The sequence below is a fragment of the Aplidium turbinatum genome, chromosome 14 (assembly GCF_918807975.1).
Source record: "Aplidium turbinatum chromosome 14, kaAplTurb1.1, whole genome shotgun sequence".
Lineage (NCBI taxonomy): Eukaryota > Metazoa > Chordata > Ascidiacea > Aplousobranchia > Polyclinidae > Aplidium > Aplidium turbinatum.
The window spans coordinates 5,407,169-5,420,487 of NC_137485.1; the positions used below are offsets into that span (position 1 = coordinate 5,407,169).

General features: G+C 36.8%; 1 protein-coding gene across 1 annotated transcript in view; it reads left to right on the forward strand.

Moving 5' to 3' along the window:
* Nucleotides 1–814: 814 nt before the first annotated feature.
* The window catches only part of LOC145782835 (uncharacterized), a 51,083-nt gene continuing 38,578 nt past the window's right edge, over nucleotides 815–13,319 (forward strand). The window contains 4 exon segments of the mRNA XM_082594600.1: nucleotides 815–2,139; nucleotides 3,386–4,416; nucleotides 9,616–9,767; nucleotides 9,811–9,993. Coding sequence (XP_082450726.1) covers nucleotides 848–2,139; nucleotides 3,386–4,416; nucleotides 9,616–9,767; nucleotides 9,811–9,993 — 2,658 coding nt within the window. The 5' untranslated portion in view covers nucleotides 815–847.

Genomic DNA, 13,319 nt, shown 5'->3' on the forward strand with positions numbered 1-13,319 from the left:
TGTATGTCTAATTGTATATGTTGTAAATCCTTTCCACATTATTTTAAGATGACGTTTCTTTCTTGTGAAAAAGCTTTCGTCTGTGATGTGTGTAAAATCTTCTCTTAAGTTAATCATTTGAAGCTCCATTAGCTATAGTTCAATTATATATGTTTTATATTAGTTTGTGTAACATGGAAATAAAAGACTGTGCTTTCGTTAAAGTTTGTGTAATATAATTATTACTTTTCAAGATGTCATTTTTGTGCGCATGGTTTGTGCTTTTATGGATATAGAATTTAACTTGCAATATTTTTGGAGATAAGTATTCGACTACCGGTATGCGATTATTCGCACTGTTTACCAATATTGAATTTTTCACAGTTTGTTTCCTGTGTTTCAGGTTATAGGCTGTTTATCCTGCAATATTTTTCATACTTTGTGAGTCTTTTGTTTGGTCAACCATCGCTAATGTACCACTAATTCAAATCAACAATTCACTTCACCTTTTACCATGAATCAAAGTGAAGCAATACTGGTAAAGCTTGAAGTACTTGAAGATTGTGAACCATATGGAATCAATAACCAAGAACAAGGGGTGACATTGAAAATTCATGAGAGAAGTCACACTAGTGAAAAACCATACAATTGTGATTTATGTGAAAAATCATTTCCACAACGTAGTAATTTAATTCGGCATAAAATGATTCACACTGGTGAAAAGCCATATAAATGTGACATGTGTGAGAAATCGTTTGCACAGGTCAGTCACCTGAAAGGTCATATGCGAATTCACACTGGTGAAAAGCCATACAAATGTGACATGTGTAAGAAGTCGTTTGCACAGGTCGGTAACCTGAAACGTCATATGCGAATTCACACTGGTGAAAAGCCATATAAATGTAACGTGTGTGAGAAATCGTTTTCACAGGTCAATAACCTGAAAGGTCATATGCGAATGCACTCTGGTGAAAAGCCACACAAATGTAACATGTGTAAGAAATCGTTTGCACGGGTCGGTTACCTGAAAGGTCATATGCAAATTCACGCTGGTGAAAAGCCATATAAATGTGACGTGTGTGAGAAATCGTTTGCACAGGTCAGTCACCTGAAAAATCATATGCAAATTCACACTGGTGAAAAGCCATATAAATGTGACGTGTGCGTGAAATCGTTTGCACGGGTCAGTAGCCTGAAAGATCATATGCGAATTCACACTGGTGATAAGCCATATAAGTGTGACGTGTGCGAGAAATCGTTTGCACTGGTGAGTAGCCTGAAAGTTCATATGCAACTTCACACTGGTGAAAAGCCATATAAATGTGACTTGTGCGAAAAATCGTTTGCACGTGTCAGTTACCTGAAAGGTCATATGCAAATTCACACTGGTGAAAAGTCATATGAATGTGACGTGTGTAAGAAATCGTTTGCGCGGGTCGCTAACCTGAAAGGTCATATGCAAATTCACACTGGTGACAAGCCATATAGATGTGACTTATTTGAGAAATCTTTTGCACAGGTCAGTCACCTGAAAGGTCATATGCAAATTCACGCTGGTGAAAAGTCATTTAAATGTGATGTGTGTGATAAATCGTTTGCACGGATCGGTCACCTGAAAAATCATATGCGAATTCACACTGGTGAAAAGCCATATAAATGTGACCTGTGTGATAAATCGTTTTCACAGGTCAGTCACCTGAAAGGTCATGTGCAAATTCACACTGGTGAAAAGCCGTATAAATGTGACGTGTGCGTGAAATCGTTTGCACGGGTCAGTAGCCTGAAAGTTCATATGCGAATTCACACTGGTGATAAGCCATATAAATGTGACGTGTGTGAGAAATCGTTTGCACGGGTCAGTTACCTGAAAGGTCATATGCAAATTCACACTGGTGAAAAGTCATATGAATGTGACGTGTGTAAGAAGTCGTTTGCGCGGGTCGCTAATCTGAAAGGTCATATGCAAATTCACACTGGTGAAAAGCTTTATAAATGTAATGTATGTGAGAAATCGTTTTCACAGGTCAGGTACCTGAAAGATCATATGCGAATTCACACTGGTGATAAGCCATATAAATGTGACGTGTGTGCGAAATCGTTTGCACAGGTCAGTAACCTGAAACGGCATATGCGAATTCACACTGGTGATAAGCGATAGAAGTGTGACGTGTGTGCAAGATCGTTTGCACAGGTCAGTAATCTGAAACGGCATATGCGAATTGACGCTGGTGAAAAGCCGCAATGTGATGTAGGCCTATGTGAAAAAGTTGTTTCGTGTGTTAGCAATTTGAATAGTCAAAAGATGGAGAAACACTCTGGAGGAAAGTTATAGAAATGTGATTTATTTGTTATTATTTATTTATTATTATGTTAACTTTTTGCCTGCTTTTCCTTTGTTTTTGGTGAATGGGTATTAAGAGATTGTTTTATTTGATTGAGGTTACTTTGTATGCTACCTTGTTACAATGAATATAGATTATCGCTTGTGATGTTTTTGAATGCTTTTCAACTGCTTTTCTTATGTTGTGCAAAAATGAAAAAAAAAAATTTTTGCTCAGATTATTATTTTGACAGCATTTTTGAATTAAAGTGGGGTATGGCAATAACTTTTGTGGGGTATGGCAATAACCCAACAACCCATGTCAATCTAAAATGGTTTTTGAGTTATGGCGATTGGAGTAGGCAGAATTTTCGGAGTCACGGTGGGGGGGAGTAAACGTGGGGCCATGAAATTAAAAATTATTTCCAGGTTATTTTTTTTCCAAATGGAACAGAATTAACTTAGGGACAGATTAAAATTCAAATAAAGGGAGCAAATGAAACACCCTAATGTATATGTTGTAAATCCTTTCCACATTATTTTAAGTTGACGTTTCATTCTTGTGAAAAAGCTTTCGTCTGTGATGTGTGTAAAATTTTCTCTTAAGGTAATTATTTGAAGCTCCGTCAGCTATAGTTCAATTATATGTTTCATATTAGTTTGTGTAACATGGAAATAAAAGACTGTGCTTTCGTTAAAAGTTTGTGTAATATAATTATTACTTTTCAAGATGTCACTTTTGTGCGCATGGTTTGTGCTTTTATGGATATGGAATTTAACTTGCAATATTTTTGGAGATAAGTATTCGAGTATTCGCACTGTTTACCAATATTGAATTTTTCGCAGTTTGTTACTTGTGTTTCAGGTTATAGGCTGTTTATCCTGCAATATTTTTCATACTTTGTAAGTCTTTTGTTTGGTCAACCATCGCTAATGTACCACTAATTCAAATCAACACATCACTTCACCTTTTACCATGAATCAAAGTGAAGCAATTCTGGTAAAGCTTGAAGTACTTGAAGATTGTGAACCATATGGAATCAATAACCAAGAACAAGTGGTGACATTGAAAATTCATGAGAGAAGTCACACTGGTGAAAAGCCATACAAATGTGATTTATGTGAAAAATCATTTCCACAACGTAGTAGTTTAATTCGGCATAAAATGATTCACACTGGTGAAAAGCCATATAAATGTGACATTTGTGAGAAATCGTTTGCCCTCGTTGGTAACCTGAAACGTCATATGCGAATTCACACTGGTGAAAAGCCATATAAATGTGACGTGTGTGAGAAATCATTTGCACAGGTTGGTGACCTGAAAGGTCATATGCGAATTCACACTGGTGAAAAGCCATATAAATGTGACATGTGTGAGAAATCATTTGCACAGGTCGGTGACCTGAAAGGTCATATGCGAATTCACACTGGTGAAAAGCCATATAAATGTGACTTGTGTGAGAAATCGTTTGCACAGGTCAGTCACCTGAAAGGTCATATGCGAATTCACACTGGTGAAAAGCCATATAAATGTGACCTGTGTGAGAAATCGTTTTCACAGGTCAATAACCTGAAAGGTCATGTGCAAATTCACACTGGTGAAAAGCCATATAAATGTGATGTATGTGCGAAATCGTTTGCACGGGTCAGTCACCTGAAAGATCATATGCGAATTCACACTGGTGATAAGCCATATAAATGTGACGTGTGTGAGAAATCGTTTTCACAGGTCAGTCACCTGAAAAGTCATATGCAAATTCACACTGGTGAAAAGCCATATAAATGTGACGTGTGCAAGAAATTGTTTGCACGGGTCAGTTACCTGAAACGTCATATGCAAATTCACACTGGTGAAAAGCCATATGAATGTGACGTGTGTAAGAAATCGTTTGCACGGGTTGCTAGCCTGAAAAGTCATATGCAAATTCACACTGGTAAAAAGCCATATAAATGTAATGTATGTGAGAAATCGTTTTCACAGGTCAGCCACCTGAAAGATCATATGCGAATTCACACTGGTGATAAGCCATATAAATGTGATGTGTGTGCGAAATCGTTTTCACAGGTCAGTAACCTGAAACGGCATATGCGAATTGACACTGGTGAAAAGCCAAAATGTGATGTAGGACCAGTGTTTTTTTAAGGTGTTTTGGGGGACCGAAACGGTCCCCCAAATTTCTCCAGCGGTTTCCCAAAATTTGGACTTGCAACTACAGTAGAAAAGTAATGGTTGTTTCTCGCTATGTCTTGTCGATAATACGAAGATAGCTTACGATCAATAGTTCACGTCCGGAAAAAATAATAAGTGGAGGTACAGCTAACAGCTGAATCAAAGAGTTATCACAAAAGAAGTGCACCTTCGATACTCGTCAATGTTTATTTCTGATTTATGGCGCATAATGATCAGTTTTTACGTGTGGAAACATGACAAGCAGAAGCCAACAAGCACACGTTGTTTGATTGTGCAGCAAACTTGTTTGGCGGCCGTGTTGGGCAGGCTGTTTGGTCGCTGTCACAATCATTTAAGCTGTGCCTTGTCGAATAATTCATTTTATGTTGCGTTGATTGTATGTAGTTATGGCTATTTTTTGGTATTTAAATGAAACACTTGCGGTTTCTTAAAACTACTTAGCGGTCACCCAAACCAAACCTTAAAAAAAACCCTGTGTAGGACTATGTGAAAAAGTGGTTTCGTGTGTTAGCAATTTGAATACTATAAAGATGGAGAAAGACTCTGGAGAAAGGTTATAGGAATGTCATTTATTGTTATTATTTGTTTATTATTATGTTAACTATTTGTCTGCTTTTCCTTTGTTTTTGGTGAATGGATATTAATAGAATGTTTTGTTTGATTGGGATTACTTTGTATGCTACCTTGTTACTATGAATATAGATTATCGCTTGTGATATTTTTTGAATGTTTTGTATTGCTAATCGTCGTATAACACGGTCGGCAACCTTTTTTTAACCGCAGGCTAATACCAAAATTTACAAAGTTTTGGCGGTGCCATAGCTCACATTTTCCATTAGCAATTTATTTTTTTATAAAGTTGTCACAACTTTCGAATTTAGAAAATTTAATCAGATTAAGTCCTGATTTCATTAACAAAATCACAAAATATAACCTACAATATACATTTATTGACTAGAACAACATTAATGTGAGATTTTGCAGTTGTTTTGGTTTGAAAGTATTTGAAGTTCAAGCCGTAAGTTGGATAAGGAAAGAAGCATGACATCTTGCAAGTGGTCGTCAAAAAATGTTGTTCTCAAGTTGTTCTTGGTGAGTTTCATTGACGAAAATAGGTTTTTACATGCGTAAATGCTGCCAAATAATGACCCCCTTTTTTGGCATGATTAATCAAGTTAGGATATTGTTTCCACTCAAGAAATTTTATAGAAGTGAAGCAGTGATACACTATCGGCGTGAAATTTCATATTTAGCTTGTTTCTGCATTGTATCCATCTGTGCATCAGATGGAATAGGACTTAATACTTTAATTGTCGCTTTCGAGAGAACGAATGTCACCAAAGCGGGATGAAAATATGTTCTATCATAGAAACAAATAACGTATTGCTCGTAGGTTTGTTCTTCTGCAGTGTAGCAAAGAGAGCATAATTTGCGTTTTCCAGCTGACTTTTCCAGAGTCGTAGTTTTGTTTCGAATGCGCGTAGGCTAGGCCAGGGACGCCGGAAGCGGGGGGTGGATGCCCCCCTGCCCTCAATTTTTCTGTTGATGTAGGGGCAATGGTGCCCTTTTAAGGTCATGTAAACTACTGCACATTGTGCAATATAACTGCTTCTGCTATTCGCTTTTACCCTAATTATAGCCTAATCTTTCATTTTTGCCATAAAATTAATATTCAGTTATTCACGGCACAAAATTCTGCAACACAGTAGGTTACATCATTGTAACATAGCATGATGTCCTTTATTGTATACCGGACACTTGTATCATTACTCGATAGTGAGCTGATAGATGAGCATATTATCGCTATATCTTTATTTTAAAAATTAAACAAAAAATTGGCTTTTCAACAACAAAAGTGCTTTTTTTTCATAATCCTGCCCCCTCAGTCAAAAATTAGTTCTGGGCCCCCTGGGCTAGGCCTATATGCATCCACATCTTGTGTATCAATTGGAGCTTTCCCTAAAGGTGCACATTCAAGTTATTCAGATGTGATGTTAAATCGACGAGAAATGCCAAATTAGAACCGAATTTTGTTTATGAAACTCTGCAGCAATGATAGTCGTATTTTCAAGGAAGGTTGCTGTTTCTTCCTTCAACGTGTACACTTTTTAGCATATCGTCTCGACTTAGCCAACGGATGATTGTGTCAAAAGGAATGTTCAAAGGTTTGTCGGGTGTTATGATGATTCACATCATGAACGGTATAAAAGTCACCAAAGAAGCTGAGAAAATAAAGCATAGTCTATGTTATAATCACATTAATCAAAAATTAGGGGTTCGGTTATAAAATAATACATCCCACTAGCTGTGAAAGTGAAATAAATCATTGTCTACTAACTGTTTTCGCTGCATTTTTTATCTGTAAATAAAATTTCGAAATTTTTAGTGGCCCGCCTGTGTTATTTCTCATTTTATGTGGCCCGCAATACTGAAAAGGTTCCCCACCCCTGCACTAGAGCCTAACAGAAAACCAATCGATGAGTTTGTAAAGCGTGCTTCTCTTGCTTAGTTTACTTTAAAGTGAAGTTGGGGGATCAAGATAAGTCTTGGGCTCTCCACATTATTTGCAAAACTTGCAAAGAACATTTACATCAATGGACGAACAAATAAGAGAAGGATTAAGGTTTGCTATTCCAATGGTGTGGCGTGAACCAAAAGATCACAAAAGCGACTACTATTTTTGTGCAGTAAACATAAAAGACATAAACAGGAAAAATAGGACTTCCTTGCAATATCCAAACCTAGCTTCAGCAATCAGGCCAGTGCTACACAGAGAAAAACTTCCTGTTCCTGATTTTGAAGGTTTGCAACAATTGGAATTGCTTTCTCACAGCGAAGATGCTTTTGCAATTCACTCTCGTAGATCTCCTAAAGCAAGTTTATGGCAGACACTTAAGCAAGGTGAAGAATAAGAAGCGTACGTGTTAATCCTACGTTTTCAAGTTCTTTGTTGGCTTGCTGAAATTTATTATGTCTTTTGACAATATACAGTATTTGACTGGTGGATAGATTTTACATCAGCAATTATGCATAAGTGCACGCATGCAGTGGAATCACGGTAACTAGAAAACTAGACCTGGTAGACAAAAACTGACTGCATTTTTGAAATCAGCGACCTCAAATCAGCTAAAAACAGTTGAAATATCTTCGCCACCGAAAAAAAAATTTTTTTTTTGTTGGCCAGTGTAATTATAGGCTCTATCTTAGAGAAATAAATGAATGAATTTGAAAATTTTACATTTTAAAGCTGTACAAATGACACCTCAACAACTGACACGAATTCAATGCATGATAGCCTACACAAATTGGCGAGAGACAGATCACATGATACGCACAACACAAAACATTAAATAATAGTTTTATTGCAGCCTGATGCTATTATTGCGCACATATATCCAATTCTGCAGTAAAATGTATGATGTGCAATACACGTAAGCAAACATCACGCATTTTGACAAAGGGGGCCCGGAGTGAAAGGGGGGGCCGGAATGACTCTTCGTACAGTACCCTTAGTGAAAATTTCTCTCAGAAGCCCTGTAGGCAGGTCATATAATAGGCTACTATAATTTGTAGAGCGGCGGCGGCCGGATGATTTTCCTTGGCGGGCCATAGGTTGCCGACCCCTGTATAACTTTTCGTGATTCCTTTCCTGTGTTTCTGGACAGGAGTCGTTTGTGGTATTTTTTGAACTTGTTGAGAATACGTTCTAACCCGACAATAATTAATCTTTGATTGAATTTCAAACTACACCATGACTTGATATTGCTTTAAGCAATATATATTTGTGTTTTCTGATTTTATGTTGTCACATTGCTTTTGGTTTGTTTTTAGTTTCCTTGCTGGTTTGATTCTGTTGTTTACTTTAGTTTGCAAGATAACTTTCTTATTAGCAAATTAGACGTCTAATTGAGGAAATGTTGATGTTGCACTACAGTCTATATTGCTTAGTAAAGTATGGATTTAAAAGACTTGTGCCCTAGCATAGACTCTTAACTGCGGATCCACAAAGTAAAGGCGCCAAACAACAATGGCAGCAAGTTTCGACGAAGCTATCGAACTGCTGATAAAATGAATAAGAATGAACTTTTGAATGAGAATAATGTGTTTAAACTGAATAAGAATTTTTTGACTTATATTTGATTTAAAACGTTGTTTCAACTTCAACAATATGCCAACAACCTTGCTTTCGTGAATATAGACTGCAACCTGTGATTGTTTTGATAATGAATATTCTCACTGTTTACCATTACTGAACCTTTCCTATTTCCATTTGAAAGTCTTTGGCATATGTCATCAATATGCACTTTCCAATCTAAATTCTCGTCAATGTTAATTCCGAGGTACTTTGCAGAAGTTGTTCTATAAATAATATCATTTGGTTTAACTTGTATTTTAAATTGTTCATAATCAATTAATTCATATCAACAAAAAGCTTTTTGTCTGATGCTCCTCTAATAGTAAGAATGATGACTTAGTGTAATTTAAAGTTAGTTTGTTCGCTTTTAACCAGTCATTGATATGCAGCCTTTTTTTGCTTAGTTATGTTTACTTCCTCTTGAACAGCTTCCAATGTTTTACCTGAGGTAAAAAGAACTGTGTCGTCAGCATACAGCTTAACACTCATTTCAGTACTGTAGGGCTTCTTCTTCTTTCGTATGATAGGTTGTTTTTTTTTTGACAAGTAGCCTAATATCTGCAGGGCAAGTCGTTGATATACAAAAGAAAAAGAAGTGGGCCTAGCACCGAACCTTGTGGTATTCCGCAAGTAACATCTTTAAGGTCTGATGAAGTGTCTTCATGTTTTATAAACTGCTTTCTTTGAGACAAATACGATGATAATAATTTATTCATTTGTCCTCGAATGTCACAGTGTTCCAACTTGTTCAATTTTATGTGGTGGTTTACAGTGTCTAAGGCTTTGGTTAAATCCAGGAAAATTATACATGTATTGTGTCCGCATTGTTATTTTTAAAAACAAAAGAGCTATAATTCTTTTCAATGTTACTTTAAGCAGTCTTTTTGCGACATGTTGCAAGTCCAAAAAAAAAACAAAAACAAACCTGAAACACAAGTAGGCTACCAAAATGTGTGAGAAAATTGTTTGCACGGGTCAGTCACTTGAAAGGTCATATGCGAATTCACACTGGTGAAAAGCCATATAAATGTGACGTGTGTGAGAAATCGTTTGCACGGGTCGGTCACCTGAAAGGTCATATGCGAATTCACACTGGTGAAAAGCCATATAAATGTGACGTGTGTGAGAAATCGTTTTCACAGGTCAGTCACCTGAAAAGCCATATAAATGTGACATGTGTGCAAGAACTCGTTTGCACTGGTGAGTCACCTGAAAAGCCATATGCAAATTCACACTGGTGAAAAGCCATATAAATGTGACCTGCGCGAGAAATCGTTTGCATTGGTCATTAGGCTGGAAGGTCATATGCGAATTCACACTGGTGAAAAGCCATATAACTGTGACGTGTATGAGAAATCGTTTGCACAGGTCAGTAGCCTGAAAGATCATATGCGAATTCACACTGGTGATAAGCGATAGAAATGTGACGTGTGTGAGAAATCGTTTGCACAGGTCAGTAACCTGAAACCGCATATGCGAATTGACACTGGTGAAAAGCCGTATAAACGTAATGTAGGCCTATGTGAAAAACTGGTTCTGTGTGTTAGCAATTTGAATAGTCAGAAGATGGAGAAACACTCTGGAGGAAAGTTATAGGAATGTGATTTATTTGTTTTTATTTATTTATTATTATGTTAACTATTTGTCTGCTTTTCCTTTGTTTTTGTTGAATGGGTTTTAAGAGATTGTTAAAATTCTTTGATTGAAGTTACTTTGTATGCTACCTTGTTACTATGAATATAGATTATCGCTTGAATGTTTTGTATTACTCTCTCTCTTTAGGTATCATAGCTGATGCAGCCCTCGATGTACAATGATGTTCCAGTTTGATCGATCTCGTGCTTCTTGCCAAATTTTAGTAGGATTTTTCATAAGTGGTTGAAAATTGTGCAAAAATGTGAATACTTGTGCTCCTCTTGACCGTTTACCTATAATTTTTCCACTTAAAGATAAATCTTCAAGTTCGCCTTTCCTTATAATGTGACCTAAGAACTTCAGCTGTCGCATTTCTAAAGATCTCAGTATCTGCTGCTCCTGGCCCATCTGTTGGAGAACTGCTCTGTTGGTTCGAAAAGCTGTCCATGGAATTTTAAGATTTCTTCGGTAAAACCACATTTCTGCAGCTTCAATTTTATTTCGGGTTTTTGCCGTTAGTGTCCAGGTTTCACATCCGTACATCAAAATTGACCAAACAAAGCATTTTAACAAACGAATTTTTAAGGTTTTGGAGAGCTTTCGATCTTTAAAGATTTTTGCCATGGTGTTGAAACTTGACTTTGAAAATGCAATGCGTCGTCTAATTTCTTCTTCACATCGGGTGCTTGGATTTAGTATTGAGCCCAAATAATTAAATTTTTGAACCTGTTCAATTTTGTTATCATTGCAGTACACGCAAATTGTTGGTTCAGGAAGACGTTTCGAGACTGCCAGAGTTTTGGTTTTGTTAATGTTGATTTTTAGTCCATATTTTTCACTGAATATTTGAACTGCATCAAGTAAAACTTGCAAACCACATTGTGACGTTGCAAGCAAGACTGTGTCATCTGCATATCGAATGTTATTTATAAGTTTTCCGTTTATATTAATTCCTTCATCAATTTCTTCCAGTTCTCTAAGGATGAGTTCACTATACAAATTGAAGAGATCTGGGCTCATGACACAGCCTTGTCGAACACCTCTTGATATTTCCATCCATTCAGTGATTCCATCGGGAAGCATAACAGCGGCTTGCTGCTTGTAGTATAGATTGTGTATCATACGGAAATCTTTATCATCAATCCCAATTCGTTTTAGTGATGAAAGAAGCTGGAAATGGCGTACTTTATCGAAAGCTTTTTGATAATCTATGAAACACAGAAATACATCTTGTTGGTGTTGAATTGAACGTTCACACAGCATGCGAACTACAAAAATTGCATTTCTGGTTCCTCTGTCAGGCATGAATCCGTATTGGCAAGCAGATATTTCCGGTAAAATCTTTCTTCGTATTCTTTGGAGGACAATTTTTAAGAGCAGTTTTAATGTATGTGACATTAGACTTATCGTTCTGTGATTTCCACACTCAAGTGCATTTGGTTTTTTCGGTAGAGCAATAAAAAGAGATTTCAGCATATCCTCAGGTAATTCACCATTTTCATAAATGGTATTAATGAGATTCCACAACAAGTTTATTCCATCTTCTTTCACGGCAATCAACATTTCCACCACAATTTCATCTGGGCCTGCTGCCTTTCCGGTTTTTGAATTATCTAAAGCCCACTGTACTTCTTTCTTTAATATTGGTGGTCCTGTTTCACAATTAATCATATTATTATCAATATCCTCTCTGTCATCTTGAAAAAGGGTAGTAATATATTCTTCCCAACGTTTCTTCACATCTTTCGGTTCATAGAGAATTTTGCCATCAGAAGATCGAATGCACTTCGATGTTAATACAGGACCGGTGTTGGATATTAAGCGTATTTCCTTGAACAGTTCCTTCGGGCTGATGTCTTTGAGCCTTTCAATTTTTTCACACTTTTCTTCTAACCATCGTTCTTTTGCAGATTTGCACTTTTCTTGAATAGATTGATGAATTTTGTTATATTTTTCACGGTTTGTTTTTGACTGTCTTCTTTCTGACATAAGATTTTTTATTTCTTCTGTCATCCAGTGAGGCTGTTTAGTTCGTCTGGTTTCTTTTGGTATAACTTTATCTGCTGCTGTTAAGATACTTGTTTTGAGATTGTCCCACTGATTATCTACTGTTTCTTTCTTTTGGTTCACTGGGAGATTGTCCAGGACAGCATGACAAAAATCTGTTCTTATTACAGGATCTTTTAGAGCAGTTAACAAATATTTCGGTTTGCGTTTCGGTTGTTTTAGTGTGTTTAAACGGATTTTGATTGTTGCAATTACAGGGTTATGATCACTGTTTACATCAGCACCTGGATAGGCTCTTGCATTAGAAATGGAAGACCTATATCTTTCATTTATCATAATGTAGTCAATTTGATTTCTTGCTCGGTCACCAGGACTTGTCCAAGTATATCGACGCCGAGGATGTGCCGCAAACCATGTGTTCATAACAGCAAGCTTTTTTCCTTCACACCAGTCAATGAGCATCTCACCACGATCGTTTTGTGATCCAAGGCCGTGAGGTCCAACAGTTTTTCCATGTTTTTTGCAGCCAACTTTAGCATTGAAATCACCCATCACAATATTCACTTCCTGTGATTTACATTCTTTGTACAATTCATCCAGTGAGTCGTAGAAATCACCAATTTCCGAGTCATCTGCATCTGTTGTTGGTGCATAAGCAACAATCAGATTGATATTGAAGGGACTAGCTTTCAGTTTTACGAGAAGCAACCGATCAGATTTAGGCCAACTACCCAATATTGATTTAGAAAGTTGTTTGTCAATAATCACAGCAACACCTCTTTGATGTTCATTACCTCCAGAGTATATAATTGTTTTATCATCTTTCACAAATTGACCAGTATTTGTCCATCTTACTTCGCAAAGACCCAAGCAGTTCATTCTCATTCTGTCCATTTCTAGAATAACATTGTCCAGTTTTCCTTGCTGGTAAAGTGTTCGTACATTCCATATGGCAATTCTTTGAGTTCGTTGTCGGAATGTTTTTGCATTAATTACAGTTGTTGAATGACGATCGAAGGAGCCCTGCAATTGATGACTCCGACTACCGGGCG